Source organism: Aureobasidium pullulans (genome assembly GCF_000721785.1).
Source record: "Aureobasidium pullulans EXF-150 unplaced genomic scaffold scaffold_6, whole genome shotgun sequence".
Classification (NCBI taxonomy): domain Eukaryota; kingdom Fungi; phylum Ascomycota; class Dothideomycetes; order Dothideales; family Saccotheciaceae; genus Aureobasidium; species Aureobasidium pullulans.
This window is the reverse complement of record NW_021941026.1, coordinates 437,385-465,191: the sequence shown is the minus strand read 5'-3', so window position 1 is coordinate 465,191 and position 27,807 is coordinate 437,385. Positions and strand designations below refer to the sequence as shown.

Genomic DNA, 27,807 nt, shown 5'->3' with positions numbered 1-27,807 from the left:
GTGGCAGAGAGGGAGGCTGATAGAGATGGCCTTGTTTGATCCCAGTGCCTCGGACTTGGACTTCAGACTGTACTGTAAGAGGTATTACGATAGCAGCTGGCGACAGATCCCGTATGGTTGGAAAAGTAGACAATGCCAAATATTTCTCGGAGGTTATAGACGCGAAACGCGCTGCTAATGTCAAGATTCGTCTTGGCTATTTTAATATTCACCAGATGCTCTGCCAACTAGACGTTCGTGTACCATCTACAATGATCTATGTGCGTTTCAAGCATACAATGAGTTAAAGAAACCAAAATATCTGTTCGTTCTCGATGAACCATTTCTGAAGCACGAGAGAGTTTAGCTGGGCTTCGAACATGTCCACGACGTCATCAAGAAGCTGGTCTCTCTTTAACAAATGTGGAAGTCGCAATCAAATCAACAACACCCTCATTGTTTCCTTCCAATTTGAAAACCTGTCCAACCTGTTCCCAAAATTAGCCCCAGCTTGATCAACTCTCTCTCAACCAAAATGTCACTCCGCTCGCCCACTTTCCTCATGGGACTGGCCAACCTATTCGCAATTGGCGGAGCAACATATCATCTCCGAAGCCATCACATTTACAACCTCGAAGAGCACGAAGCACGAATGGACGAACTCGAAGGTACATTGAGAGGTCACATTGGATTGATCGAAGAGTCTCTCGAGCGACTTGAAGGCAAGCAGATTACCAAGGGTCAGAAGACGTGAGTTGGTTCACCTGTTGTCTCGGAGATCAAGACTGATAAACAACAGTGAGGAGCTATATTCGAAGCGAGGCAAGGATGAGAAGAAGGAGAAGAAGTAGACCGAGCAGGATCTGAGGTCAATGGCAGCAGGAATTGTAATGGTAGACAGATGAAGGATGTATAAATGCTATGCCCCATGATCTTGGCAGATGGAAGTGGTGGTGGAAGGCACAGACCAAGGGTCTCGGATCCCCCTTTGCTGGCCTGCACCTCCCCCATACCTTGTCAAGCACCCCGACAGCAATTCATCCCATCGACACAGGCCGCATCCACCACACTCGTTCACCCCAATTCCTTGTCGCCAACCAGTCACCTTGATCCACACACTCGATACATGATGTCTTCCTACGTACGTGCGCTCCAACCTCGACGTCGCTGCTACCCACCTGTCTAATGGCGCCCACTGACACAGCCACAGATCAGGCGCAAGAAGAATGTGAAGAAGGGAATCCAGTTCTGCATCATGGTCTGCGGTGCATCAGGCACTGGTGAGATGACATCCGCCTCGACGACCGCCCAATCCATCGACTAACCAATGGCGCCCCAGGTCGCACCACCTTCGTCAACACACTCTGCGGCAAGAGCGTTCTGTCTGGTGTTGAGCAAGACGATCCCGCCAATGCACACGTCGAGGGCGGTGTCCAAATAAAGCCCGTCACCGTTGGTACGATATTCTGATAAGCTGTCCTCGCCACTACCACGATGCTCATATTCATCTACAGAGCTCGAACTCGATGAGGAGGGTACCCGTATCTCGTTGACCGTTGTCGATACCCCTGGCTTTGGCGACCAAGTCGACAATGAATCAAGGTGCGCAGCCCTTGTACCCGTCAGCTCCGACGCTCCGTACTGACACGCATACGTAGCTTTGGCGAAATCGTTGGCTACCTCGAGCGCCAGTACGACGACATTCTGGCTGAGGAGTCCCGTATCAAGCGTAACCCCAGATTCCGCGACAACCGTGTCCACGTCTTGCTCTACTTTATCACACCCACCGGTCACGGGTATGCACTCTCATCCACTCGCCCGATCTACTGATACACTTCTGACATTGCCCCACCAGTCTCCGTGAACTCGACATCGAACTCATGAAGCGCCTGTCGCCTCGCGTCAACGTCATCCCCGTAATCGGAAAGGCCGACTCCCTTACCCCCGCCGAGCTCGCCGAGACCAAGAAGCTCGTCATGGAGGACATTGAGCACTACCGCATCCCCGTCTACAACTTCCCTTACGACATCGAGGAGGATGATGAGGACACAGTCGAGGAGAACGCCGAGCTGCGTGGCCTCATGCCATTCGCTATCGTCGGATCAGAGGACACTGTCGAGATCGGAGGTCGTGTCGTCAGAGCTCGCCAATACCCTTGGGGTCTCGTCGAGGTGGACAACCCGCGCCACAGCGACTTCCTGGCCATTAGAAGCGCCCTGCTCCACAGCCATTTGGCCGACTTGAAAGAGATTACACACGACTTCCTCTACGAAAACTACCGCACGGAGAAGCTCAGCAAGAGCGTCGAGGGCGGTGCTACTGCGTATGTGACTCAGGACATAGCATCTTTATCTTTAGCAACTAACGCAATCGGCAGCGATCACTCACTCGCTCCGGAAGACCTGGCCTCACAATCAGTCCGCCTTAAGGAGGAGCAGCTGCGTCGCGAAGAAGAGAAGCTCAAGGAGATTGAGCTCAAGGTGCAGCGCGAGATCAACGAGAAGCGACAGGAGCTGTTGGCCAGAGAGAGCCAGTTGCGCGAGATTGAGGCCCGCATGCACAGAGAACAGAGCGCCGCGCTCAGCGTCAACGACACCGAGTCGACCGAGGCCGGCGCCGCCTAAGAATTCTACAAAAGCAGATGATATCCAGTGTCAGTCAAGCAGTGGCTTTTGTGTTGTGAGGACTCGCGGGAAGAGTCCGCATTTTGTTTCGTTGTTCCTTCTCTCTTGGTTGCGCAAAGTATTCCCCCCGATATCGCTGTATTCAAAAATGGCCTACCTTTAGTCTGTAATACCATCTTCAAAAGCACGTCTTAAATTACATACTACTACCATTATTCGAATGGCATCGCAAGAATGGACAAATAGCCAAAGCATGTGATTCTTGGCGTCTCCAACCACGCAGGTGTTCGATGATGCCACATGTACCCGAGTATATACACACACAATACACACATCCATCATGGCCGAACTATTCGACAAGGCACCCGAGCTGCCCCCACCATTCGTAAATGTAACAGGCATCGCCAACTTCCGCGACATTGGCGGCTACAGCACCACCGACAAGCACTCAATCCGCCGAGGTCTCGTCTTCCGCGCCGCCGACCCGAGCAAAGTGCAACCAGAAGGACTCGCCAAACTGAAAGAGCTAGGAGTGAAGAAGGTATTCGATCTCCGCAGTATACCCGAAATCCACAAGCAAGGTCCGGAATGGCAGGGTGTTGAAGTTGAGAAGGAGGTGTTCACCACCAAGCCCGAAGGTAGTGATGAAGCCGTCCCTGAAGGGGAAATTGAAAGGATATGGTGTCCGGTATTCCGAAACACGGATTATGGTCCCGATCAGGTCGCCATCAGGTTTCAGAATTATGCTAAGAAGGGGAGCGAGGTATGTTGTATTTCCACCCCTGCTTCTAGTCAGCGAGAGTAGAAGAAGGATATACTGATTGAGGTATACAGGGATTCGTAAAAGCATACGCAGATATCATGGCGAATGGCCCTACTGCATACAGAACCATTCTCACCCACCTCGCTCAACCTAACCCTTCGCCCTGTATAATCCACTGCACAGCAGGCAAAGACCGCACCGGCGTCATCTGCGCGATCCTGTACCTCCTCTGCTCCGTCCCCGCCACCACGGTAGCAAAAGAATACTCCCTCACCGACACCGGACTACAGCATTTAGTCCCTCTATTCACAGAACGCCTGCTCAAGAACCCGGCATTAGTTGGCAATGAGGAGGGAGTGAAGAATATGATTTCCGCACAGCCGGAGAAGATGGCTGCGACTATCGAAATGATGAAGGAGGTTTATGGTGGCGCGGAGGGGTATGTGAGGGAGGTTGTTGGATTGAGTGGGGAGCAAATTGAGCAGATCAGGAAGAATTTTTTGAGTGATGAGGAGGCTGTTTTCTGATAAGTGTCTAGAGTGACCAACAGACATTTTCGGCATCTCTCAGGCCAAAGATATGTTTGAATATCATCGCATCTCGTCCAAAGCTTGTCGTCTTGATTTAGCTGTTACAATTCACGAAAGTGCTTCGAGCAAGGTCATGACAACTGGAATTCCGAGCCAGCAATCACTCCCAAATGGACGCCCTCAAGAAATTGTTTGCTTTTAGATGCAAGCTGGCTCAAAGATAGGCTTGGACCGGAAGATATAATTGTAGAGTTTCTCATTGATGCTTCTGAAAGCTGTTATCTAATAATGCTATTCATGCCTTTGTTTATCATGCCTTCGTTACTCATGCTGGCGTTAATTCATGCTTGTTGTGGCGCTGCTTGCGCTTCTCATATGATACTGGTTCCTCGTATCCGACTTCATCCACATCTGTGTGATACAACATCACCCATCATCCCTGCCAACGAACTTTCTCGCTTCTCAAAAGGTTGACCAACTCAACTGGCAACATCTCCTTCTCGCCCAAACCCAGGCCGCCGAATCTCTCCATGGCTTCAGCTGCGTAGAGTTGAACGGTCCACTGCCAGTACACATCCATGAGGTTGTACGAAGGCTTGATCTGCTTCGAGCCGCGGAACTCGCGAGGAAGAGTGTTGACGGCAAACTCCATGAAGCGGGTGTACTCGAGGCCTTCAACCATAGGCGACTCCAATAGCTCGACGTATGCATCCTTGAGTGAGCTAGAAGTCTCCTCACGGAAGCGCACGAATTCCTCGAAGGAGAAGAACTTCTCCGGGTCACAGCCCCTGGGAATGTCGTAGATTTTTTTCTTGTTAAAGGCTCGCTTTGCCTCCTCGTACTTCTCCTCGTCTAACTCAAAAGCCGCTTCGATGAGTTCGTAAGGCTTCTTGATCGAGTTAGTACGAGTGGTCATGAGAGGAATGAAGGGGTTGCGCAGCTCAAGGCCACCGAGCTCGATGGGCCAATAGAGGAAGGCATTGGCGATGTCCTTGGTGCCGAAGCGCTCTTCAATGATTGACTTGAGGTAAGAAGTGACGTCCTCGCAACCGGTGACCTTATCATCGTCGACGAAGAGCTTTTTCTGGATGTACTTGAATGTGGTGAAGATCATGTCGAGATGTTCACTGCCCAGGCAGTTGGCTGGGTGTCCGAAGTTGTTGCCCAAGAAGCGGCCCATGTAGCTGTTCCAGGCTTGGACGTAGGAGAAGACGGAGCGGCATTGTGCAAACTGCAGGCGCATCTCGGCGATGTGCTGGTCAACGTTGGTCATGTCAACGACCCAGCGAGCCTGGACAGGGTCCAAAACCAAGAAACCCCAGCGAACAGGGCCTTTGGGGAGAATGGTAGATGGCTTCTCGCCCTTGTCGCTCACATGGATTGAACCAGTCTTCTCCTCATTCAAAGCCATGCCCATGACAGCTGTGAACTTCTTGATAGTTTCCCAAGCCAGCTCGCAATCCTCCTTCTGACCCCAGAACCAGACATCGTCGTGGAAGCGGTAGAGCTGACAGCGACCCTTGGTTGCCTTGCTGACAGCAAAGTCGAGACAAGCCAGGATTGCCTCGCCAAATACATCGCTGAGTGTTTGACTGATAGGCACACCGCAACGACGAGTGCGAGGTTCGGCGTTGGGTCCATCCTGAGGAAAGACGAGAGACATGGATAAATACTTCTTGAAGAAGTCGACCCAAGAGTCCTCAATGCCCAAGAACTCCAGCACAGTGAAAATGGTGCTGTGAGGGAGGCTGGGACCGAACCACTTGAAGTCAGTCTGACAGAGGGTGAAGCTGCCGTAGATCTTTCTTTGAACCATGAGCTCAGTAGTAGCCAGTCGAAGAAGCGTCTGCTTGACTTCAAGAGGCGACTTCTTCTCAGAATCCTCCTCATCAGAGTCATCAGGGGCGTTGTAGTCGCGGTTGCCTTCCTGGATGGAGCTAGGAAGCTGAGTGAGGAAGAAGTCATCCTTGAACTGTTCACGACGGCGGTAAAGCAGAGACTCGTTGAAGCTGGGCTTGCGGCTGAGGTAGAAGGCAGCACGAGCATGATCGCGAGAACTCATGGTGTTGTGAGCAGACTTCGGCCAAGCATTGGAGCGGAAGAAGGACTCGAACTGTTGCTTGGTGTGAACTGCAAATCGGACTCCAAGGTACTCTAGAAGGAGAGCTTGGTGGATTTCAGGATCCATGTAGACTCTGTACTTTCCATTGATCTGCTTTCTCATCTGAGCAGGGGTCGGCGAAGGCTTCCAGGACCAGTCTCCGAGGTTTTGAAGCTCCATGTTGATGACGTCGGCAACTTCGCTGAGCACACCTTTTCCAGCACTACTGAGTGCGATCAGTTCATCTCTCTTGCGGCCGCTGAGGAGATCGGCCTTGAGCACAGCCTTGATGGCTAGTCCGACATCGCCGCTGGTGCAATCAAGGTTGCTAACCACCATCCGGTCTTTCCAGCCATTGCGGAAGAGCTCGAATGGTGTCTCTCGAACCTTCTTCTTCTGCTGGGGCTCGATGAAGATGTCGGCAAGGTACTTCTCGATGGCGACCGTGTCTGTCTTGCGTTCGGTGAAGACGAAAGAGTCCCACTCCTGACGTTGGCGATGCATTTCCTCACGGCCAACCTGGACAGATTCGAAGCTTTCGGTGTCTGATGAATCTGCAGTGCTATCGCCTCCCAAGTGGGCATCGAGGAGGAGGTTGGCATCGTTGGGCTTGTCGACCCATTCAGTGGCGAGGGATGAGAACAAAGATGTGTATTCAAACTTGTTGGACTGAATGGTAAGGAGGCGTTCAAGATCAGCCTGCCACTGAGCGGGAAGAGCCGAAGGGATGGATGCATCAAACTCGGACTGACTGAGCATCAACTGGGTGTTAGAGAGCGGGAATCCTCCGAACGAAGGGGCGGCAGTTGTCGACTTGAGACCGAGTTTGTCCAAGCCCTCGATGAGTGTGAGGATGGGGTTCTTGCTTTCCTGAACCTGACTCAGGAGCTCGGCCTTGCGTTTCTCAAAGGCCTCGTGACGGTCTGCCAGTTGAGACTGCTTGTAGTTGGTGACGTCTCGCAGTACTCTGGAAGCCATGATGGGCGATGGGGATAAACCACGAAACGTGATGGGATGAAAAGAGGTAGCGGGAAGGGATGAGAGCTGGAGGTTGACTTCCAGAATCTCAGGATGAGTGAGGAGTGAGATGGGAAGGCACGCTTCACGTTGTACTTATAGCTCTTGCCAACACGCCGGCGACCAAGATGGTAAACACAGAAAGGGTTCACCGCAGGTCTTGGACAAAGACCTAGTCGTGGGCACTGTCTAGTAACTGTAAGAGGAAGTTTCACTCGCCTAGAAGCTACTAAGTTGCCGCTGCAGTTTGCTAATTGTTTTGATCGGTGCCTTCTTCGCGGTGACGGTGTCTCTCTTTGGAGTCTTGGTCGAAAAAGCGACACGGCGATCGGGGCTACGTCATCGTCATTCAACAAGTCCAGCCTTTGACTTACATGCTGCTCTCAACAAGCAGACCATAGAAGGAAAACTGATACTTGTGTACATTCAGGCATAGGAAAAAAAGGCGTTGTAGAGTGAGGTTGAAAGGCAGATTCTATAATTTCCATAGGGGCTAAAGTTGTGTTGTTTTCCAAGTGAAGCTGAATTTATCCACCACATTTAACCGCCCCCGGAAGCACAACCTAAGGGTCTGGTTGAAGTCATTGCCCTTGCTGACTTATCTTTTGTGGATCATTGAAAAGAAGACTCTCGGTCGTCGGCGGCAACAAGAGTTACACACAAACTATCCACTCAATTCAATCATCATGGCAGAATCAGGACCTTTGTACTTGGTATGGACGTCTTTGAGAACCCAGCTTCACCATTTGCTGACCTCTAATCCCAGGGCTTTGACCTTTCCACACAACAGCTGAAAGGTCGGGACAATCCACCTTTTGAGTACTTGTGACGTGTCAATTGACTCTGAGAACTACAGGTGTTATTGTGGACTCGCAATTGAAGCACAAACATGAAGCCAAGGTCGACTTTGACGCCGACTTGGGCGAAAAGTACGGCATTGAGAAGGGTGTCCTTACAAACCCCTCGGAAGGCGAAATCTATGCGCCTGTGGGTATGTGGCTCGAGGCAGTAGATCTGGTACTCTCAAGGCTACGAGAGGATGGTCTCGACTTTTCACGAGTAAAGGGTGTGTCCGGAGCGGGCATGCAGCACGGAACTGTCTTCTGGAGTCAACAAGCAGAGAACCTACTCTCCAGCCTGGACGCAAAGAAATCGCTGGTCGAGCAATTGGAGCCCAGCGCGCACAAGGACGAACGTAAGGGCGCTTTCAGTCACCCCGACAGTCCCAACTGGCAAGATTCCTCAACTCAGAAGCAATGCGACAAGTTCGACGCCGAGCTCGGAAGCCCTGAGACCCTGGCCGATGTGACAGGCAGTGGAGCGCACCACCGTTTCAGTGGTCCTCAGATCATGCGATTCAAGGCAAAGTACCCAGAGCACTACAAGGAAACTTCTCGCATTTCGCTCGTGTCATCTTTCCTGGCGTCTGTCTTCCTCGGCAAGTTCGCTCCAATCGACATCAGCGATGTAACAGGCATGAACCTGTGGCACATCAAGGAGGGAAAATGGAACGAGAAGCTGCTTGCTCTGGTAGCAGGAGGCGAAGACGGCGTTGCTGAGCTCAAGCACAAGCTCGGTCATGTACCTGAAGATGGTGGTGCCAGTTTCGGTCACATCAGCAAGTACTTCTCGCAGCGCTACGGCTTTGCCCAAGACTGCAACGTCATTCCAATGACTGGCGACAACCCAGCAACCATTCTCGCTCTCCCCCTCCAAGCCTCGGACGCCATGGTCTCCCTCGGCACATCCACCACCTTCCTCATGAGCACACCACAATACAAGCCTGATCCTGCTTACCACTTCATGAATCATCCCACAACCGCTGGTCTCTACATGTTCATGCTTTGCTACAAGAACGGTGGCCTCGCCCGTGAACACGTCCGTGACGCAATCAACGGCAACAAGACCGACCGATCATGGGACAAGTTCAACGAGATCGCCCTTTCCACTCCTCCCATGGACCAAAAATCCTCTTCTGACCCCATGCGTATGGGTCTCTACTTCCCTCGCCCTGAAATCGTGCCCAACGTCCGCGCTGGCCAATGGCGTTACGAATACGATTCTTCCTCGAACAAGCTGAACCAGACTTCTGCAGAGCAGAGCGTTGATGCCGATGCTCGTGGTATCGTCGAGTCGCAAATGTTGTCTCTACGTCTGCGTTCCGCAAACTTGGTATCCGGCCACGAAGTCAACGGCGAGAAGCTTCCTCCTCAGCCTCGTCGTGTATACCTCGTTGGTGGTGGCTCTGCTAACCCTGCTATCGCACGCATCATTGGTGATGTGCTGGGTGGAGCTGAAGGTATCTACAAGCTCGACATTGGTGGCAATGCTTGCGCTCTGGGTGGTGCTTACAAGGCCGTCTGGGGATGCGAGCGCCGTGGCAAGCAGACTTTCGAGCAGCTTGTTGAGGAGCGCTGGGACGAGGACGCCTTTGTCAAGAGAGTTGCCGATGGTTACCGTCCTGGTGTGTTCGAGAAGTACGGCGAGGCTCTCAAGGGTTTCGCTGCTATGGAGAAGGAAATTGTGAAGTCCACTTCTGAGGGAGCCACAACCACTGGAGGCGTTTTCATGAAGAACGAGCATGGTCAAGGAGCAAAGAACTAATTGAGTCCGTAATCCTTAAAAAGATAGGTGCGAGGCTTTTAATTTGATACCAAAACTTATGCATTTTACATCAAAAGCTCCCTGACAACAACATCGTGCGCTTGATTAGCCTGGTCTACAGTTTGAACCCGCCGCTAATAAAAGTTGTATATTGGGTCCACAGATCTGTGTTGTGCGTAGAGCGACTAAATACTCTCCTCACTCCATGGCAGAGGTCCTGAGAATGGCTGCCGCTCGCGAGTGCTGAGCAATAACTCTAAAGATTGTCTTACCGACGAATTCGGTATGTCACGAAGTATATCAACGTCCGACAACCATTGTCTGGCTACCCTTTTGGTTGACAAGGGAGCATTGGCTCCGTGAGGGTCCTTCTCGAAGAGATCTAAAGTTTGCTTCTCGAGTCGCTGTACGTCTCGTAGTTCCAAAAGAGGGAAGGGAGGATTAATCCCTTGTACGCGTATTCTGTCCCCAGGCCAGCGGATGGCATCTGCGTGGCACTCCTGCGGCTGTTAGCATCATAGTCTACCGGAATGGATTCACGTATTACGAACTAGGAATCGAGCCTCCTTGAAGCTGTGTGTGATTACAGTAATCATCTGCGGCCACTTGCTTTTGATCTCGTAATACTTGATGAGAGAGAAGAGCAAATTCTGGTAACTGTCTGTTGCAGCATCTTCGCACACTATTCTGCCGTCTGCTATTGCCCGCTGTACAACGTCGGATTCGCCGAAGCATTGCATTAGGACATTTCGATAGCTGTCAGCTTCGCTCAAAGGAGCATCCCGCTCTGTCTTCGCACCCGAGAAGACGAGAACAGTTTCCGCTCTACGAAGGGTACTTGCTCCTGCCTGAATATGCAACATGAAGGTTTCATGCTCGCCTGGTTTCCCAGTAGAGGGATCAGATCGCTGGAAAGGCTTCAGCAGCCAATTTGATTCTTCATATGGATTTCTGCGGAGAGGACGAAGAGTATGAATACTTGCGATAGGATAGAGAACCAATGAGAGCCTTACAAGGAATCCGTGCAAATGGCATGGCAGCACACCAGAACAAGTTCACCCATGATGGACTAGACGAAATTCTGTTCCGAGTCCTTACAGACGCCCACGACAAGTCGTAAATGAGGCGCAGCAAGCTGGGTATGTATGCACCCTTTTTACAGCATAGAGTGAATACGCAAGAGGCGGTCAAAGCGCAAAAGCGAGTGCGAGGTACAAGTACCGGTACTTGAGGGCGGTATTACTTTGTGATGTGACAGAAATCAGGTGGTTGGAATGCCGCTGACGTCGTGGATGGTCGTATTGATGTCTGTACACGATCAAGAGACAGGATTCGCAGAGTGTGGATGGACAGCTCCCAAGCATGCAAGTCGAGTGGCTTGGGTCTGTCTCAAGTTCGCACACCGTTGGCCGCCAAGTCGAGGTCACAGCTTCCAGCGCGTCAACAACCATGTACTATTTTTGGAACACGACTCGTGGAGGGTTACTGGGGGAATGAAGAAATTGATATGAAGGCAAAGGAGGATGAAAGTGGAAAAGGGATGATGCAGAGAGTAAGAGAAGGCCTCGAGGAAGAGGAGGTTTGATTGAGCAGTGGATTGTTATTGGCCAAGCCGCGTATGTTTCGAAGCGCTGTGCACTCTCGTTTCAGCTGAGCATCTCCGCAATTTGTAGAAGTGTACGAGTAGCAGCAAGTTCAGGGACCAACACCAGTGCAACTTCCTTTGTCCGAGTGTCATCAGGCCGCCCTGGCAGTGAAGCTTTTGTTGTCGTTTCGACTTTTCCCTTCTCTGTCCTCCATCATCCATCTCGTCGCAGACTTGATACCCATCTACTGTCACAGGCTCTGTTTCATTGCATTCCTCAAAGTGTTACCGTACCAAGCTTCACACTTTCAGTAAGGGGTAATCCAAGAATTTGCCCAGCATGGCCTACCATGGCGTCCCAGGCGGCTACGACCACGATGCCATAAACAACGACGTGCGAACTTCCTCCATACCACACACATGGACCACAAAATGACTGACAGGCGGCAACCGCAGCAGTACCACAACCAGCACGAGTCCGACGAGGAGGTCGAGCGCTCGCTCCTCCATACCAACCCTACCGGAGCCTACCAGGGCCCCTTCGACGACACACACTCGCACACGCCGGCTCCTCTTGACCACGGCTACAGCTTGACAGAGTCCTACGCCGACAACACACACCATGTGCCTCCGTACGACAGCTATGACGAGTACCGAGGTACTACCCTCGAGGACCCGGGATACCAGCCCGCCGGTTCTCCAGTATCTCGTGCCGCTACAACATCGACCGAAGCATGGGAAGCAAGAGCAGCAATTGGCGGTCCGGCTGCTGGCGGCGGTGGTCTGAAGCGCAATGCCACACGTAAGGTCAAGCTGGTACAGGGCAACGTCCTGAGTGCCGACTACCCTGTGCCTAGCGCTATCCAGAATGCCGTCCAGGCCAAGTACAGAAACGACCTTGAGAGCGGCAGTGAGGAATTCACCCACATGCGCTGTGAGTATTGGTCGAGGGATGAGATGAAGGAGTTCACGCGCTGACCTGTACAGACACTGCGGCGACATGCGACCCCAACGACTTCACCCTCAAGAATGGTTACAATCTTCGTCCGGCCATGTACAACCGTCACACCGAACTCCTGATCGCAGTGACGTACTACAACGAAGACAAAGTCCTGACCGCTCGTACTCTGCACGGTGTCATGCAAAACATCCGAGAAATCGTCAACCTTAAGAAGTCCGAATTCTGGAACAAGGGTGGTCCGGCATGGCAGAAGATTGTCGTCTGTTTGGTCTTTGACGGTATCGACCCTTGCGACAAGGGTACCTTGGACGTCCTGGCAACCATCGGTATTTACCAGGACGGAATCATGAAGAAGGATATTGACGGCAACGAGACGGTTGCTCACATTGTGCGTTAATTTGCTCAAAATTCTACCACGAGGCGGCTTACTGACCATTCGCAGTTCGAGTATACCACTCAGCTCTCAGTCACGGCCAACCAGCAACTTATCCGTCCCCTCGACGATGGCCCGACGACTCTGCCTCCAGTGCAGATGATGTTCTGTCTCAAGCAGAAGAACAGCAAGAAGATCAACTCGCACAGATGGCTGTTCACTGCCTTTGGTCGCATCCTGAACCCCGAAGTTTGTATCCTGCTCGATGCCGGAACCAAGCCTGGCCACAAGTCCCTGCTTGCACTGTGGGAAGCTTTCTACAACGACAAGGATCTTGGTGGTGCTTGTGGTGAGATTCACGCCATGTTGGGCCCTCGCTGGAAGAACCTTACCAATCCTCTGGTCGCCGCTCAGAACTTCGAGTACAAGATTTCCAACATTCTGGATAAACCGCTGGAAAGTTCGTTCGGATATGTCAGTGTTTTGCCTGGTGCTTTCTCTGCCTACCGTTTCCGCGCCATCATGGGTCGCCCTCTTGAGCAATACTTCCACGGTGATCACACCTTATCCAAACAGCTTGGTAAGAAGGGTATCGAAGGCATGAACATTTTCAAGAAAAACATGTTCTTGGCCGAGGATCGTATTTTGTGTTTCGAGCTGGTCGCAAAGGCTGGTTCCAAGTGGCATCTTACCTACGTCAAGGCCTCCAAGGGTGAGACCGATGTTCCCGACAGTGCTCCTGAATTCATCGGTCAGCGTCGTCGTTGGCTGAACGGATCTTTCGCCGCCTCCATCTATTCTCTGATGCACTTCGGTCGCATGTACAAGAGTGGTCATAACATTGTCCGCATGTTCTTCTTGCATCTCCAGCTCATCTACAACATCGCTCAGCAAATTCTTACTTGGTTCGCTCTCGCTTCTTACTGGTTGACCACTACCGTCATCATGGATCTTGTCGGTACCCCCAGCTCGTCCAACAACCAAAAGGCTTTCCCGTTCGGCAATGACGCTACTCCTATCATCAACACCATCATCAAGTATATCTATCTCGCATTTGTCCTCCTCCAATTCATTCTGGCTCTCGGAAATAGACCAAAGGGTTCGAAGTTTACCTACATCGTCTCATTCTGCTGGTTCGGCCTCGTACAGCTTTACATCACTGTCGATGCGCTATATCTGGTTGTCCACGCCTTTACGGGTGGTCCAGGCTTCGATACAGACAGTGCTTCCGACTTTGTACAGTCCTTCTTCTCTTCAACGGGACCCGGTATCATTGTTATCGCTTTGGCTGCAACCTTCGGTCTCTACTTCGTCGCTTCCTTCATGTACCTCGACCCCTGGCATATGTTCACCTCATTCCCTCAGTACCTTCTGATCATGAGCTCGTACATCAACATCCTCAACGTCTACGCCTTCAGCAACTGGCATGATGTGTCTTGGGGAACCAAGGGTGCCGACAAGGCCGATGCACTGCCTTCAGCCAAGACAGAAAAGGCTCAAGATGGTAAAGCGACGGTCATAGAGGAAGTCGATCTGGCACAAGCGGACATCGACTCGCAGTTCGAGACTACTGTCAAGCGTGCTCTCACGCCTTACGTTGCTCCCAAGGACAAGGAAAGCAAGTCGCTGGAGGATTCATACAAGAGTTTCCGTACTCGTCTGGTCACCTTCTGGATTTTCAGTAACGCCCTCCTTGCCGTCGCCATCACCAGTGATAACTTTGATAAGTTCGGTTTCACTAGTGGTGCTAGCAAGCGCACTGCAAGATTCTTCCAAGCTCTGCTCTGGGCCAACGCCATTGTTGCCCTCGTCCGCTTCTGCGGTTGCTGTTGGTTCCTTGCCAAATCTGGTCTGCTGTGTTGCTTCGCACGCAGATAAACATCTAACGTCCATGCTCACGCCCTATTGCATTTGCATAAAAAGATTGTATTTGGAAAACACGACACTTTCTGAATCTTTGTTTCCTGGAGTTTTTGGGAACTGCATGTTTTGTTTCAGTTTTTCCCATCCGCATGTCGCATACCTAGCTTTTTATATACCACTGGTTGGTCTCTGAAAGCCACAGAATTCTCTGCATCTTTAATCTCTCCATTATTTCCTCCGCGTTTCGTAAATCAACATGCGTGCCTTTTCCGTTCACCTCTCATCCCAGCGGGGTGTCTTGTTTGTCTGGCCATCTGAACGCATGATGGTTTTGGTATTGGCATGGCCGTCACAGGAGAGTATGTGGAAATGTCTGCTCTTGAAAAAAATGATGACTCTGAATGACAAAAAGGGATCGTGCCTTTTGACCGTATCTTGAGGCACTGATAAGCAAGATGGAGTTGGGTCTTGGTGTGTTTATCTGGGAGCCTCGTGCAGTGTAGTGTGATTTGATGCAGTGTAGTGTGATTTGATGCAGTTTTGTCTCTTGCTCCCTCTCTCGTGTACAAGACTGAAGGAAACTTAATGACATGTGTCAGCCAAGTTTTCCGAACCCAGCGAAATTCTAACATATGCGTCTGAGTGACCTTCTTGCATCGGAGCCCTTGATTGTTCGCCAGGTCCGTGTACTCCCCTGGATTATCCTTCGCTCCCTGCCTCTCCTCCGGTCTTGTGTATATATTCGTGCCTTCCCTCATGCTATGGCACCCTTCTTTCGTCCTTGATGCAGGTGCTTGGTCGCATTTGTCCTTGCTTTGGCGACCAATTCGTTGCTTTCCTGATCGTGTCCTTCGTTTCTCATCCTGCTGCACTACAGGGGTCTGGTACCTCACTGGATACAGACATTAGGAACGAGCGGAGGTTGAGAAGTAAAGCAACCATGCAGGTTGTTGTAGGACATCAGTTCCATGAGTAACCACAAAATCTTGCCAAAATATCGTGCTCTTACTCAGGGCTGTTTCTGATAATCAGCCGCCAGACAAGGACGCCGACCTAGCCCGTCAGACATGGCAGCAGCTCAAGCGTTGCGACCTACTCACCTAGCAGAATGCCGAGAAACACGCCGTGGACCCAGAATCACACCCAGTATAGCAGCCAACACGATGAGCGAGGCAAACGTGGTGAGCCCTACGATCCAGTAGACTGTTCGTCTCTTGTTTCTCTTTATCGTTGATTGTGACTCCACCAGAGTTTCGCTGGTGTTCGATGATGCCGAGACCGTAGCTTGAATCTCCGGCGTCTCGAGTAGAGTTTGTAGTGCGATAAACTCGTTTGTCTTGTGTGCGGTTCTCGGGGCGAAGTCTGTTGTTGCTATACCTTGAAGTGTGCTTGCTCGAGACATGGTGTCGCTGTCTTTCGACATTCTTGGAGCCATTTTGAGAGATCGCTGTTGGATTGGATGTTTACAGATGGGATTCGATGCTGTTAGATACATTTATCTCCGCAAAGGAAATATCTATTTTGGTGCTTGTTACACAACATCTCACTCTCGAGCGCTGCAGATCGATGTCGCGAAAGGCTTGCCGCTTCTTCGGACATGCCGTTGATGCAAGGCGAACATGGGCATAGCTGGTCGTTCGCAGGTGACTGTGATTGTGATACCTTGACCGCATAGGTCTGGCTTTTATCGTCTGTTTCTCCAGGCTCTCGTACTTGACGGACATCACAATGCTGGTCAAAGGCATCGAAAGCTATTCATGGGATGCGGCAACTTTGCAGCAACAAACCTACCGCGCTTGAACGGTCCGTCAGTCGATGGCATATCTCTCAGCCTCCTCGCGGGACTACAATAAATTCATGATTCATGTCAGCTTCTTTGTCCTACCAATTTGTGTCTTCGAAATCGTCCACGTGGCTTCCTTATCAATTCCGATGCATGAAATATATGCTGCAGTGAGTTGCAGCTACAGTGCATATGTTGTGCCATGATGTTGGGAGATGAAGGAAGGAGTGCTCAGAAAGGTGAAGATCATGACGCAGATCGCTTGGCTAAAGGTTCCTTTCCCAGCCACCTTGAACTCCATCATCACTGTGCAACCTATATCATAGCTACTATGTTTTCGTCTCTGTATCGTTGATTATCTGATGCCGTCTACTCCAAGTTCACAGCACTTCTACTTGGACGCTTACTAGCGACATAGACCACATCAAGCGTTATATCGTCGAATCTTGGTGAGACAAGCACATACGGCCACAGTCAGCTGAAAACTGGGCATCCCGTCCGCTCTGCCATACATAAGCAGTTGAACGGCAGATTAGTACTACGGTGGGTGACCACGTGGGAATCCCTGCTGCTGTATGTTTTGCATTTCCTTTTTCTTGTCCGTGTAGGCTTCTACCTTAGCTGTTGAAAGGCTGCTTTTGGTCATCATCTACACGTCCATTAAGAGTGATTCTTCTTGATACTTTTGGACGACTGAGTAGGAACCAAAGATCCCGTGCCTTTTGACGGCTACGTTATGAACTTTCGTTTGCTTGGTCATACAATCTCCGTACGACTGATTCAAGGCTGCTCTTGTTCTCTTTCTTTTTCCTTGGATATCTTGACAGATAGAACGGCATAACAGTACGATTGATGAACTATTGGGCAAAGCTATGGTTGATCGAACACTCCTGTGGACGAATTGCTGGGTTCCGATGATCGTGATCTTGCACCAAGTTCTGGCAAGAACAATTCAAAATACAAAAAATCGCTTGGACTGCACTCGATGACAATATAAGGACTTAAGAGCACAATAGGCCGTCAAAGTGATGCTATAGACACCTACAAAAAGTCAAAGAAGAGCCCAGCATATGTGGCCTGAGAGTAATGTCGTCGATAGCATTGGAAGCGATGGCCAAGGGGATGACCCTGTCTCAGATGGAATCTGAAGGCAACCGGCACGTTTCCATCGTTGCGGGATCGGCACGGCTGTTGCAGACACTTTGATCTGAATGATGGGAACACAGCGTACGTGGTGACCACATGGTGGCAGACCTGCCCACCTTGAGAAGCAGGTTATTCTCAGTCAACTCAGATCGTCCGTCGTATGGATAGCGATCAGCATAAAAGCTTGGAAGAACAGAACGAAGAGCACAGTGAAAAGGTCAACGACCATCGGATTCATGTGCGTTCAGGTTCGGTGAATTCGGCAGAGCAAACACACCATATGCCGATGGTCTGTTCGTAACCGAGTTTCGGCCTCCCACAGGGCCGTGATGATTTTCGATTTTGCATGCCGCTGTTTGTGAGCTAAAACTCCAAGCTTCTGAGTCTTGATAACGAAGTAAGCGTGTGTGCGTGTGATATTCGAATCACCTAAGAACATTTCGGGAGGCCCCTTCCTTGTCTTGACTGCCGAAGAAGCCGAGTTCGGCAGCGTCCAGCTCGCTGCCAGACGGGCCGTTTCCCCTAGAGGCTCTATCATTTGACTTTTGTTTTTTCTCTAGTAATGCAATCGAGTTGGTTGAGATTGAGAACGATCAAGGCGCCCTGTTCAACCCAACACCAGCAGTGAGCAGGCAGATGAAAAGAAACAGAGATTCGGAAGATCAACAAGCCGATCGCTAGCCGAACTGTTCAACCACATCAGTTGAGACAAGCACGAAGCAACAGGCCAAGGCGTTCCTTCGCAAAAAGATAAGCGCGTACGTGCGTCACTGCTGTTCTTAACAGGCTTCCATTATCCACATGGAAGACTCGTGGACTTTAGCCTGTTCTCTGCTGTCTCCTGATGTTAGTTTGCTCCTCGGGCGACATCCCAGATGTGGTCGAGCCGCAGGCGGTTTCGGCCATGCAGAATCCCGTCTGGGCATCTGTAGTTTTTAGCATCGGATCCCCGAGACGCGAAGGCGAAAGGACGAATTGTTAGAGCGGCCTTTGCTGGCTTCCTGTTCCCACATCTATCGGACTCGGATAAGATCCACATATGCCTTCAAGCGAGTGATATCCGAGACCGTTGCTGATTGCGAACAACGCGGTCCAAGGCTTGAAGTCCAAAAATTCCCTTCGCCATGAAGTCTCATGATAATCGACACTCCTGTCATGCTTCAGCTTGGCTCATCAGAAAGAATGTTATGAGCAGGGCACACCGTCATTAAAGCATTTCGAATCAGGCGAGAGCGTTGACTTAGGGCGCACAAGCGCAGGCCTCCCATGGTGGAGCGAGTAAATGAAGAAACATGGGGAACATTTGATGCAAACCTCAACCGAGATGTTGTTTTCGAAACTTTCTTCCCAGTCTCGGTCGGCCTTCGTCCCGAAGATCTGAATCGTAACTTCACTTTCACGTTTTCTTCGTGTTTGCTCCTCGTTGCTCCGCATTCCTCTCCAACGCTCCGCATCTTTTTCGTCTTCGGAACCCAAATACATCACCTCAGTATGATGCTCCGTGGGGAGATTGGTGAATCTCCAGACGTCCCCACCTTGCCCCAGGCCTTCAATGTTGCAAATTTGCAGCAGATGCCGTTAGTTTGGGCTTCTCCGACTCAGAGAGCATCGGTAAGAGTAGGAGAAGGACCGTGAAAGGGCCGGAAGACGTGCATGCCACCCTCGGAATTAACCAATCTTGACGACGTTGGCCACATCGGCGGTTCGAGAAGAACCAGAGTCGAAGGGCACACCGGCTTGGCCTGGGTGCCGTAGGTCCCGTTCGAAACAATTGCTGACCATGCTATCGTATCCCCATGCCCCAATGGACCCACAGCAAATATGGAGTATGTGGAGTAGACGGTGCACCAGGAGAAAAGTGCGAGGTCGGATTCGAAATTGGCAGAGAGTATAAAGACAGAGCGATCTGCCCTCTGCAGTCTGCACTACTGTCCGACTACAGCGCTCATCACACGCCAAATTCTCGTCGAAGGCTTGACTTGTCTTGGCCCCTTGCTGAGAGTTTAACGCCCATTCTTGTTTCTACTTGGCTCTTTTGCAGCATAAACGTGCACAAGTCGTCGCCTACAGATCATCGACTCTCGACAAAATGGTCGGTTTCCTTGGAATGACGGGCAAGGCCCTGTCCATTGCCCAAATCGCTCTGGTTGTTGCTCCATCGTTCATTTTGTTCGGTTACAACCAGTCTGGTCTTGGTCCCCTCCTCTCAGAAGAGAATTGGAGACATCAATTCCCCCTCATCAACACGGTCGACTACACCGGCGAGACCAAGGCCCACCACGCTACTCTCCAGGGTCTCATTGTCGCAACTTTCACAATCGGTGCTTTGATCGGCGCATTGAGCTGCAGTTATACCGGTACTCTTCTTGGAAGACGATGGGTCATCTTCATTGGTGCTCTCTGCACACTTATTGGCGAGGCCATTGAATGCTCTGCATTCGAGCTCGCTCAGCTTATCGTTGGCCGTATCATCATCGGTCTCGGTGTTGGTCAGCTCTCTGCTACAGTCCCCGTCTGGCAATCCGAATGTTCATCGGCCAAGAACCGTGGTAAGCACGTTGTTCTTGACGGTATGTTCATCTCATTTGGTTATACTCTCGAGTCTTGGATCGATTTCGGATTCTTCACCCTGAAGACTGGATCCGTCACCTGGCGTCCCCCGATCGCCATCGCCCTGCTCTTCTCGCTCATCGTTCTGTTCTCCATCTGGTTCTTCCCCGAGTCGCCCCGCTGGCTTCTCGCTCAGAACCGCGGTCAGGAAGCTCGCGAGAACTTGGCTGCCCTTAAGGGTCTTCCTGCTGATGCTCCTGAGATCGAAGCCGAATGCGTTGGCATCGAGATCTCCCTCGAAGACTCCTCGGCCAAAGCCGTCTCGTTCAAGGATTTGTTCAAAATGGGCGAAGACAAGCTTGCGTACCGTTTCGGTCTCTGTATCCTGCTCCAATTCTTCCAGCAGATGTCTGGAACCAACCTCATCTCCGTATACGCCTCTACCATCTTCCAACAGGGTCTTGGCATGAGCAGCTACAACTCCAAGCTTTTGTCTGCCGGTACTCTCACCTGGAAGTTTTTGTCCTGTTTCGTCGCCTTCTTCTGCATCGACCGCTTCGGTCGTCGTCTCTGTTTCATGGTCTCTGGTGGTGGCATGGCCTTGTGCATGGTCGCTCTTGCCGTCGCAACTTCCTTCCCTCACGACAATTATGGTGCCTCCGTTGCTGCAGCCTTTTTCGTCTACCTCTTCTGCTTCTTCACCCCCATTGGTTTCCTCGGTGCCAACTTTTTATACTGTAGCGAAATAAGTCCCACGAAACTGCGTGTCGCCATGGCCTCCATCTCTACTGCGAACCATTGGCTGTGGAATTTCGCCGTTGCTATGATTACACCAGTAGCCATCAACAACATCGGCTACCAGTACTACATCGTGTATGCTTGCATCGGCTCATGCATTCCCGTCACTGTCTACTTCCTTTGTAAGTTCCACACGTCTTACAACATATTTGAATTCCTGCTAATCATATTTTTTTCAGACCCCGAAACCAAGGGACGCTCATTGGAAGAGCTGGACACCATCTTTAGGGACAGCCCCTCAGTGTTGGGTACTGTGAAGTACGCTAAATACAAGCCTATGATGGCTGCGGATGAAGTTCCTTACAGCAAGACCAACGATGTCCACCTCCAAGAGAAGGTTTAAGGCACGGGTGCTGGACATTCCTGCTGGAAAAGTTTTCTATGAATATGTATGATTTTTAATGTCACCAAAAGATGTGCCACTTCAATACTTCTACCAGTTTTCGTCTATTTTGCCAGTCTTTAAGCGTTGTGGCCACACTTTGATTGCAGGCCCAACCCTCCCCGTGTGCGAGATTCTGTCACTTTTAGCCATCTCCCACGGCCATGCTAGAGGTTATTTGGTTCGTAGAAATGCACAATGTTTTCGACATATCTCTAGTCGTCCGTAGAGAGGCGCTAACTACCACGCTCTCAATGGAGGCTACCTCTGGAAATGTTGAAATCGTGCAATTCTACAGCTATACGCGTGACGAAGTTTGGCACACGGGGGACAGAAACATTTCACGGCCTTATCAAGGTGATTGCGACCGCCGGCTCATGATGGCTTGAGCCACACACCCTGAACACCTGAACACCTAAAACCACCGGTAGTTCCATGCCCACCCGGATGCCATTTAAGACACGGCATTCGAAATTTCTTTTGCCAGACTTTGTGGAAAACAACCTCGGTGCTCTACGCGTGCTTTGAGAGAGACGCGAGAATTGCAGGTTCGAGAATGGGAAACCAACGTCTTTCCAAGAGCTCGCGCTGGGCGTACGGGTTGCTCGCTTGCAAATCTGATAAGATCTACCCGCCAGATGGGTTGTAATCCCATTATAACTGCAAGCCAAGCTACGCCCAATTCCTCTGGAAGTCGACTTCACCTGTAACAGCCGACACCTCGCGAGCTAAACACATCTTGCGCCGCCTTGGGAAGCCACCCGCGGCCCAAAGCTCCAAAGCTACCGTTGGAGCATCTGATAAGATGAAATTTTCCTTTATCGAACCATCACGGTACTTCTCAACTGCTCGCGTTGTAGGAGATGTGTATCCGCGGCTTTGCAATGCAGCGACCGTGACAAAGCAGGAAGACGAGTGGGTGCCGAGTCAAGACATAAGGATAACATGACAAAGGTCTAGGTCTGCGATGATCTGCGATTTACCAGGTGGTCGGAAAAGTACGAGCAAGAAGTAAGTAGGTGGACTCCGCCGACCAGACGGGAATGCACGCCTTTGATCCCAGCGGAACACCCTTACTGGGCAACGGTCTTTCAACAAACGAGCCAATAACTCGCACCGTGTCGCTCAGACCCTATGATCTGATAAAAAGTTTGCCCCTAGTCTCTGAGGGATTATCTAATCCATCACCCAATCTTGCCTGGCCTGTCCATTCTTTTGCTGGGAGGCGCATTTCAGCTGCGCGAATGGCGCTTTCCTTCTTCCTTGGCAGCATCTACATAAAATGGCGCCTCCCTCTCCCAGTGGCAGTTGGTTTCGTCGATCACTTCTTACCCCGCCGGTCGATATCGAGTACTGACCATCTGAGTTGATTCCACACCTTGATTTCTACTGATCAAGATGTCTTCCATCAACTCCAACACTCACTCGGCTACGAAGCCCGAAGCCGAAACCGACGTGAGGGCACACACTTCAGAAGACACTCGCAGTGAGCAGCTGGCCCTTACTGGAAAGACGAGTCCTGGTGTTGCACGCATAGAAGCCATCAATGCCCACCTCACTTCCTTCGACCGCTGGTTCCTTGGAATCGGTGTTTTCTTGATCGCATATGCCTACGGTCTGGATGGAACCATCAGATATACCTATCAGGTGATTAATATGAAAGCTGCGAATCTCGAAACCGACTGACTAACAAAACTCAGAGCACTGCCCTTTCCGACATTGGCCAGCACTCGTTGCTTTCGACCGTCAACATTGTTCGCACGGTAATTGCTGCTGCTGCCCAGCCCACGGCTGCAAAGATTGCCGATGTTTTCGGCCGCGTCGAGCTCGTTTACGCCTCCGTATTCTTCTACATCCTGGGCACCATCATCGAGGCCGCTGCACACAACGTCAGTGCTTTTGCTGCTGGTGCCATCTTCTACCAGATCGGCTACACCATCGTTACTCTTCTCGTAGAGGTCATCGTCGCCGATATCACCTCTCTTCGTTCTCGTCTCGCATGGTCCTACATTCCTGCCTTGCCCTTCCTGATCAACACCTGGGTCTCGGGAGATATCGCATCCGCTGTCTTGAAGGACACAACCTGGCGCTGGGGTATTGGCATGTGGGCCATTATCTACCCCATCTGCGCCATTCCTCTGATCGTTGCTCTCTTCATCGCATCCGGCCGCGCGAAGAAGGCCGGAGCTCTTGCCAACTACCAGTCTCCGTTCAAGCGAAATGGCTTCAGTAACACTCTCGTCGCCCTTTTCTGGCAACTCGATGTTATCGGTATAATTTTGATGATCGCTATGTTCGCTCTCATCCTTGTGCCATTCACCATTGCTGGCGGCGTCAAGGACACATGGGGAACTGCTCATGTCATTGCTCCTCTGGTCATTGGCATCTGCGTCATCCCCTGTTTCGTCTTCTACGAAAGACAGGCTCCTCACCCTCTTGTGCCATTCCATCTTCTCAAGGACCGCAGCGTGTGGGCTGCTCTTGGAGTTGCTTGGATGCTCAACTTCATCTGGTATATGCAAGGAGGTTTCCTTTACACAGTCATCGTTGTTGCCTTCGATCAAAGCGTCAAGTCCGCTACTCGTATCACTTCACTTTACAGCTTCGTTTCTGTTTTGACTGGAGTCTGCCTTGGTCTTCTCATTCGATTCGGCATTCCCCTTCCTGGAAGACGTTACCGCGTCCCTTACTTGAAGCCGTTCATTGTTTTCGGCACTCTGATGTTCATGGTTGCCTTCGGTATCCTGCTCCGATTCAGAGGTGGTCTTAGCCAGAGCTCGTATGCCGGTGTTATCGCGGCCGAGGTCGTCTTGGGTTTCGCCGGTGGTCTGTTCCCTTACCCTACCCAGACTCTCATCCAAGCAGCTACCCAGCACGAACACCTTGCCTTGGTCACCGGTCTTTACCTCGCAATCTACAACATTGGCTCGGCTTTCGGCTCCACTGTCTCTGGCGCCTTGTGGTCTCAGGTCCTTCCTTCAGAGCTCGAGCGTAACCTGGCTGCCGTCACCAACAATGCTACCGTAGCCATCTACGCTTACAGCAACCCTCTGTTCTTCATTCTTGACTACCCTGTTGGAACTCCCGAGCGCGATGCCGTCATTACATCATACAGGCACATCCAACGTTTGTTGTGTATCACTGGTATCTGCCTCTGCGTTCCGCTCATTGCTTACTCATTGTGCCTGCGCAACCCTCGTCTGGGCAAGGAGCAATCGCTGCCTGATGCAGAGAAGACCATCTCTGAGACTTCGAGCGAAGCCGGTGTTCAGGAGGTGTCCAAGAAGAGTGGCCTCTTCAACAAGCTCTTCTAAACACATCTTCGTATTGAACCTGATCTTGATCGCCATCTTTGCTACAAAGCGATAATTCGGGGGAAGAAAAAAGTTTCACGTCTTTCATCCATAGTCTTTAATGTCTCTCTTATCATTGATACCAATCCATTTTTCTTCTCATACTATCACAACCGTCATTGCCCTTATCCAATCAAGTTTCCAGTAGGTTGTTTCCCTTTGAAATCGACCTCAGCAGCTAAGCACTTCATACAAGGATCTATGGTCACCACCATGGCGGGTCTCTGGAGTCACCAAAACGATGGAGTCAGTTCCTCTTGACAACTTTCAACACTCTTAGCCACCTCTCGCGATTGTGACTAAGGTCATCCGGACTGAAGGAATGCACAATGTTCTTGAGATCAGTGCAGCCCTCCACTGAGAGCGTGGAAGTTAGCGCTTCTCAGTGGAAGGCTGCTATAGTCTCTATAACATTGTGCATTTCTACAGCATGCGCGTGACAGAGTTCAGCACACGGAGAGGTCGTGGCCACAGAAAACACGTGGTGGTGTTTCACAAAAGAGAATACGAGGAAAGAGTGACTCATGTGTGGATGATCTCACTCACTCACAGCTCTCAGGCTCGATATCCGAGTTCGACTTCTGTCTACTTCTAGTTTACAAGATCATCTTCTTTTCACCTTCATTTCACTGACTTGAGCCTCAAGTGCCACCACATCTCACTTCTCGTATCCAACGGCAGAACCATTCATGATGATGCAAGTCTCAAGCGCCAACTTCTTGAATGAGTTGGGGCCGCCTATGATCTTCCTGCTCATCAGTTGGCAAGGTGGATAAGCCGCAGGGATGCAGGCGCTCTCATCAAACTCTCTCAAACGACAAGGATCATTGCGGTGCAGTTGTTGTGGAAACACATATTTTCCAGCAATGTGAATGCTTCAGGGGGTTGAAAAATGAAAATGAGAGGAAACACTATAGACAACCTCCATGCTATCCCCACTATTCTTGAAGTGAGAGTTCCGCAGAATAACTTAGATCCGTTTGAGTTCGTCCAGCCATGAGCCTCCATTTTTCCATGCGCCATCATTTCCCTTTGAACTTTTTATAGTCGCAGGTTCGTCTCATCGTTCGTCCGCGAGGCTCCTCTTGGGCAATCTAAGCCTCTTGATCATTCACCAAGCTCGAAAACTGATTCTTTCCGTTTTGCGAACTTTCGGGGCCTTTCTAAGACTCGCCAGCAAAGCTTGCGCCGCGACCTCTAGGGGCATATCCACCTCTAGGAGCGAAGCCACCGCGCTGACCGCCGCGACCGAAGCCTCTGCCACGACCGCGGCCACGGAAACCGCCACGATATCCATTATCAACATTGGCTTGTCCGAAAGTCTCGAAGTTCTTCTTGCGCTCCTCGGTTCTGAACTCCATACCGCCCATGCGTCTTCCAACATCCTGAGCTGCCTGTCTGTCCTTGAGTTCGGATGAGATGTTGTCGAAGAACGAACTCGACTTGTTGTAGGTTGCGCCGGGAATCACAACTTCGCGCTCAGTCTGGGGAGCCTCAAAGCCGTTGGATACCTCTTCCAGAGGCTGGCTGGGCTCATCGGCGGTGGGTGTACCCATAGGAGATCCTGAAGCGATGGCCTCCTTTACCAAATCTTGCTTGTTGAACTTTGCGTTGCTGGTCTCGAAGTCGAAGTCTGCTGTTGGGACCTCGACAGGCTTAGCCAGATCACGGTTACTGGGGCGTCTACCACCACGGCCGCCGCCATGCTGACCGCCATGTTGGCCGCCATGTTGACCTCCGTGTTGACCTCCGTGTTGACCTCCGCGATGTCCAGCAGCGAAGCCACCAGTTCCAGGCTGGCGCGAATGTCTTATTCTGTCATCGGTGCGCATATCTCCGACACGCTTAGCCAAGTTGTCGACGCTAGCATCAGCAGGACCAGTAGCGGAGACAGGAAGTTTAGCCATAGCAGCTGCAACAGCAGCGGCAGCGGTTTGAGTAGCAGTCTGTTGCTGTTGAGACAAGTTGGAAGATGCATTACCAGGCTTTGCGTTCAGAGGAACAAGAGGGACGGCAACACGAGTGTTCTTAGGACCGGTAGAAGGCTTTGTTTGCGATTGAGCGGGGGCAGTAGCGGCGGCTACATCGGGCTTCGAATCGACAGGCGGGGGAGGAGCGGCTGCTTCGAGAGCAGGTGTCTGGTTTGCCGAAGGTGCGGGCTTCTGCTCTGGAGGGAAGATAGCTTTGTCCTCGGTGGGTTCAGGCTGCTTGTGAGAAGGAGCTGAGGGCGTTTGTGCTTCGGGGGTTCTCTGCTGCTGAGATTGAGGCTGTTGCTGGTGCTGTTGCTGACCAGGAGGACCGATCGGCTGAGGAGGGAATTGTCCAGGTGGGCCCTGAGGAGGGAAGCCCTGTCCTGGAGGAGGGAACCATCCCGGGGGAGGAGGACCGTAGTAGTGAGGAGGGCCATTGGGGAAACCGTGAGGACCAGCTGGGGGACCACCGAAGCGAGAGTTGCCCTGAGGCGGAGGAGGGTATCCGTAAGGAGGGAAAGGTGGGGGTTGATGAGGGCCCTGGGGACCTTGAGGACCGCGCCACTGCTGCTGCTGTTGTTGCTGCTGCTGGTTGGGCTGAGGGAAACCACCTTGAGGGCCGGCTGGCGGGGCTTGGGGAGCGCCGTGAGGAGGTCTTGCGGCCTGTAACAAGTCAAGGTCAGCTTTGACTCTCTAAGTAGCAGATTATGCAAGAGAATGATGTGTGGGCTCAGAAGGAAGGCAACGGAAAGTGTCCACTTGGTTTTGCGCTCTCGGAAAATGACAAAATTTACATCCGGAATGTTTCATCAAGGCGGTTTCAAGCATCTTTTGCGACGGACAGCAACTTACACCGAGGATAGCGGGATCATTGGGCATCTGAGGGGCCTGGGGAGGCTTGTTCTCCTTGGGAGGCTCGACAATGGTCAAGTCCTTGACATCGCTGCCACGGAACACAATGTAGTCGTAGATCTGGTCATTGGGCGGGATCTCGTCGTCTGGGTTGCCGCGACGGCCTTCGGTACCGAAAGACTTGACATTTTCCAAAGCGACTGTCGAGTTCTCCGAGTTGATCTCGTGTAGTGTTCCGACGTATCTGCACAGACCGCCGTCAGCTTGTGCTTCAAGTAAATAAGCAGGTCTGAACGTAGCCACTCACTTGATGTCGCTCTTGGAGATGAGGGAGATGCGCGATCTGTCCTCAGTGTTAGCTAGCTTGCTACACGACAGGACTCGATTGGATAAGCGCACCCGATGAATTCGGACATGGCGAAGTATGAATGACAGCCCAAGCTGTAGATTCAGGCAGAGAAGAAGAAATGCAGGTGTAAGAAGATGTCGTGTGCTGAGAGACAGGAGTAGCAACAGCGAGTGTCAGGCCCAGCTGCGAGCAGCGACACTATGATGCTGGGCGCAAGCTCGGAC

General features: G+C 51.4%; 12 protein-coding genes across 12 annotated transcripts; 8 read left to right on the top strand and 4 right to left on the bottom strand.

Annotated features, from left to right (window-relative positions):
• The first annotated feature begins 305 nt into the window (after positions 1-305).
• Positions 306-1,044, top strand: M438DRAFT_344301 (uncharacterized protein). The gene is made up of 2 exons (XM_029905191.1): positions 306-729; positions 779-1,044. The coding sequence occupies exons 1-2, from the start codon at positions 515-517 to the stop codon at positions 828-830; spliced, it is 267 nt and encodes an 88-aa protein (XP_029762057.1). The 5' UTR covers positions 306-514; the 3' UTR covers positions 831-1,044.
• A 64-nt stretch (positions 1,045-1,108) lies between these two features.
• M438DRAFT_354011 (Septin) lies at positions 1,109-2,603 on the top strand (the record flags this gene model as incomplete). Its single annotated transcript, XM_029906925.1, has 6 exons — positions 1,109-1,120; positions 1,190-1,259; positions 1,319-1,435; positions 1,494-1,581; positions 1,638-1,775; positions 1,835-2,603. 6 exons carry the CDS (start codon positions 1,109-1,111, stop codon positions 2,601-2,603), a joined length of 1,194 nt encoding a protein of 397 aa, XP_029762056.1.
• A 340-nt stretch (positions 2,604-2,943) lies between these two features.
• M438DRAFT_270985 (uncharacterized protein) lies at positions 2,944-3,893 on the top strand (the record flags this gene model as incomplete). Its single annotated transcript, XM_029900444.1, has 2 exons — positions 2,944-3,366; positions 3,438-3,893. The coding sequence occupies 2 exons, from the start codon at positions 2,944-2,946 to the stop codon at positions 3,891-3,893; spliced, it is 879 nt and encodes a 292-aa protein (XP_029762055.1).
• A 283-nt stretch (positions 3,894-4,176) lies between these two features.
• Positions 4,177-7,274, bottom strand: M438DRAFT_344299 (uncharacterized protein). The gene has a single exon (XM_029905190.1). It carries the CDS (start codon positions 6,973-6,975, stop codon positions 4,330-4,332), a length of 2,646 nt encoding a protein of 881 aa, XP_029762054.1. The 5' UTR covers positions 6,976-7,274; the 3' UTR covers positions 4,177-4,329.
• Positions 7,275-7,700: 426 nt separating this feature from the next.
• On the top strand, positions 7,701-9,618 carry M438DRAFT_333809 (putative D-Xylulose kinase; the record flags this gene model as incomplete). The annotated part of the gene is made up of 3 exons (XM_029903652.1): positions 7,701-7,727; positions 7,781-7,811; positions 7,871-9,618. The coding sequence occupies 3 exons, from the start codon at positions 7,701-7,703 to the stop codon at positions 9,616-9,618; spliced, it is 1,806 nt and encodes a 601-aa protein (XP_029762053.1).
• A 185-nt stretch (positions 9,619-9,803) lies between these two features.
• M438DRAFT_271128 (uncharacterized protein) lies at positions 9,804-10,571 on the bottom strand (the record flags this gene model as incomplete). Its single annotated transcript, XM_029900457.1, has 2 exons — positions 9,804-10,118; positions 10,170-10,571. Coding segments are annotated over 2 exons (717 nt in total), but the record flags the coding sequence as incomplete, so codon positions are not given.
• A 972-nt stretch (positions 10,572-11,543) lies between these two features.
• Positions 11,544-14,415, top strand: M438DRAFT_333808 (chitin synthase, class; the record flags this gene model as incomplete). Its single annotated transcript, XM_029903651.1, has 4 exons — positions 11,544-11,597; positions 11,660-12,137; positions 12,191-12,552; positions 12,607-14,415. 4 exons carry the CDS (start codon positions 11,544-11,546, stop codon positions 14,413-14,415), a joined length of 2,703 nt encoding a protein of 900 aa, XP_029762051.1.
• A 236-nt stretch (positions 14,416-14,651) lies between these two features.
• Positions 14,652-15,835, bottom strand: M438DRAFT_354005 (uncharacterized protein; the record flags this gene model as incomplete). Its single annotated transcript, XM_029906924.1, has 2 exons — positions 14,652-15,292; positions 15,544-15,835. 2 exons carry the CDS (start codon positions 15,833-15,835, stop codon positions 14,652-14,654), a joined length of 933 nt encoding a protein of 310 aa, XP_029762050.1.
• Positions 15,836-19,038: 3,203 nt separating this feature from the next.
• On the top strand, positions 19,039-21,103 carry M438DRAFT_315869 (putative sugar transporter). Its single transcript, XM_029902668.1, has 2 exons — positions 19,039-20,799; positions 20,857-21,103. Exons 1-2 carry the CDS (start codon positions 19,419-19,421, stop codon positions 21,018-21,020), a joined length of 1,545 nt encoding a protein of 514 aa, XP_029762049.1. The 5' UTR covers positions 19,039-19,418; the 3' UTR covers positions 21,021-21,103.
• A 137-nt stretch (positions 21,104-21,240) lies between these two features.
• M438DRAFT_344295 (uncharacterized protein) lies at positions 21,241-21,554 on the top strand. The gene has a single exon (XM_029905189.1). The coding sequence runs from the start codon at positions 21,251-21,253 to the stop codon at positions 21,446-21,448; it is 198 nt and encodes a 65-aa protein (XP_029762048.1). The 5' UTR covers positions 21,241-21,250; the 3' UTR covers positions 21,449-21,554.
• Positions 21,555-22,457: 903 nt separating this feature from the next.
• On the top strand, positions 22,458-24,373 carry M438DRAFT_270438 (ferrioxamine B transporter; the record flags this gene model as incomplete). The annotated part of the gene is made up of 2 exons (XM_029900389.1): positions 22,458-22,706; positions 22,760-24,373. 2 exons carry the CDS (start codon positions 22,458-22,460, stop codon positions 24,371-24,373), a joined length of 1,863 nt encoding a protein of 620 aa, XP_029762047.1.
• Positions 24,374-25,575: 1,202 nt separating this feature from the next.
• M438DRAFT_373393 (uncharacterized protein) lies at positions 25,576-27,650 on the bottom strand (the record flags this gene model as incomplete). Its single annotated transcript, XM_029908418.1, has 4 exons — positions 25,576-27,065; positions 27,177-27,478; positions 27,542-27,577; positions 27,634-27,650. The coding sequence occupies 4 exons, from the start codon at positions 27,648-27,650 to the stop codon at positions 25,576-25,578; spliced, it is 1,845 nt and encodes a 614-aa protein (XP_029762046.1).
• Between the last annotated feature and the right edge of the window lie 157 nt (positions 27,651-27,807).

What these genes read in the sequence shown, in the direction of transcription:
- M438DRAFT_344301 (XM_029905191.1), top strand. Translation starts at nt 515, where the DNA reads ATGTCACTCCGCTCGCCCACTTTCCTCATGGGACTGGCCAACCTATTC. An exon ending in ATTACCAAGGGTCAGAAGAC is followed by an intron (nt 730 to 778) that starts GTGAGTTGGTTC and finishes GATAAACAACAG; the next exon opens with TGAGGAGCTATATTCGAAGC.
- M438DRAFT_344299 (XM_029905190.1), bottom strand. Translation starts at nt 6,975, where the DNA reads ATGGCTTCCAGAGTACTGCGAGACGTCACCAACTACAAGCAGTCTCAA.
- M438DRAFT_344295 (XM_029905189.1), top strand. Translation starts at nt 21,251, where the DNA reads ATGCACAATGTTTTCGACATATCTCTAGTCGTCCGTAGAGAGGCGCTA.
- M438DRAFT_315869 (XM_029902668.1), top strand. Translation starts at nt 19,419, where the DNA reads ATGGTCGGTTTCCTTGGAATGACGGGCAAGGCCCTGTCCATTGCCCAA. An exon ending in CGTCACTGTCTACTTCCTTT is followed by an intron (nt 20,800 to 20,856) that starts GTAAGTTCCACA and finishes TATTTTTTTCAG; the next exon opens with ACCCCGAAACCAAGGGACGC.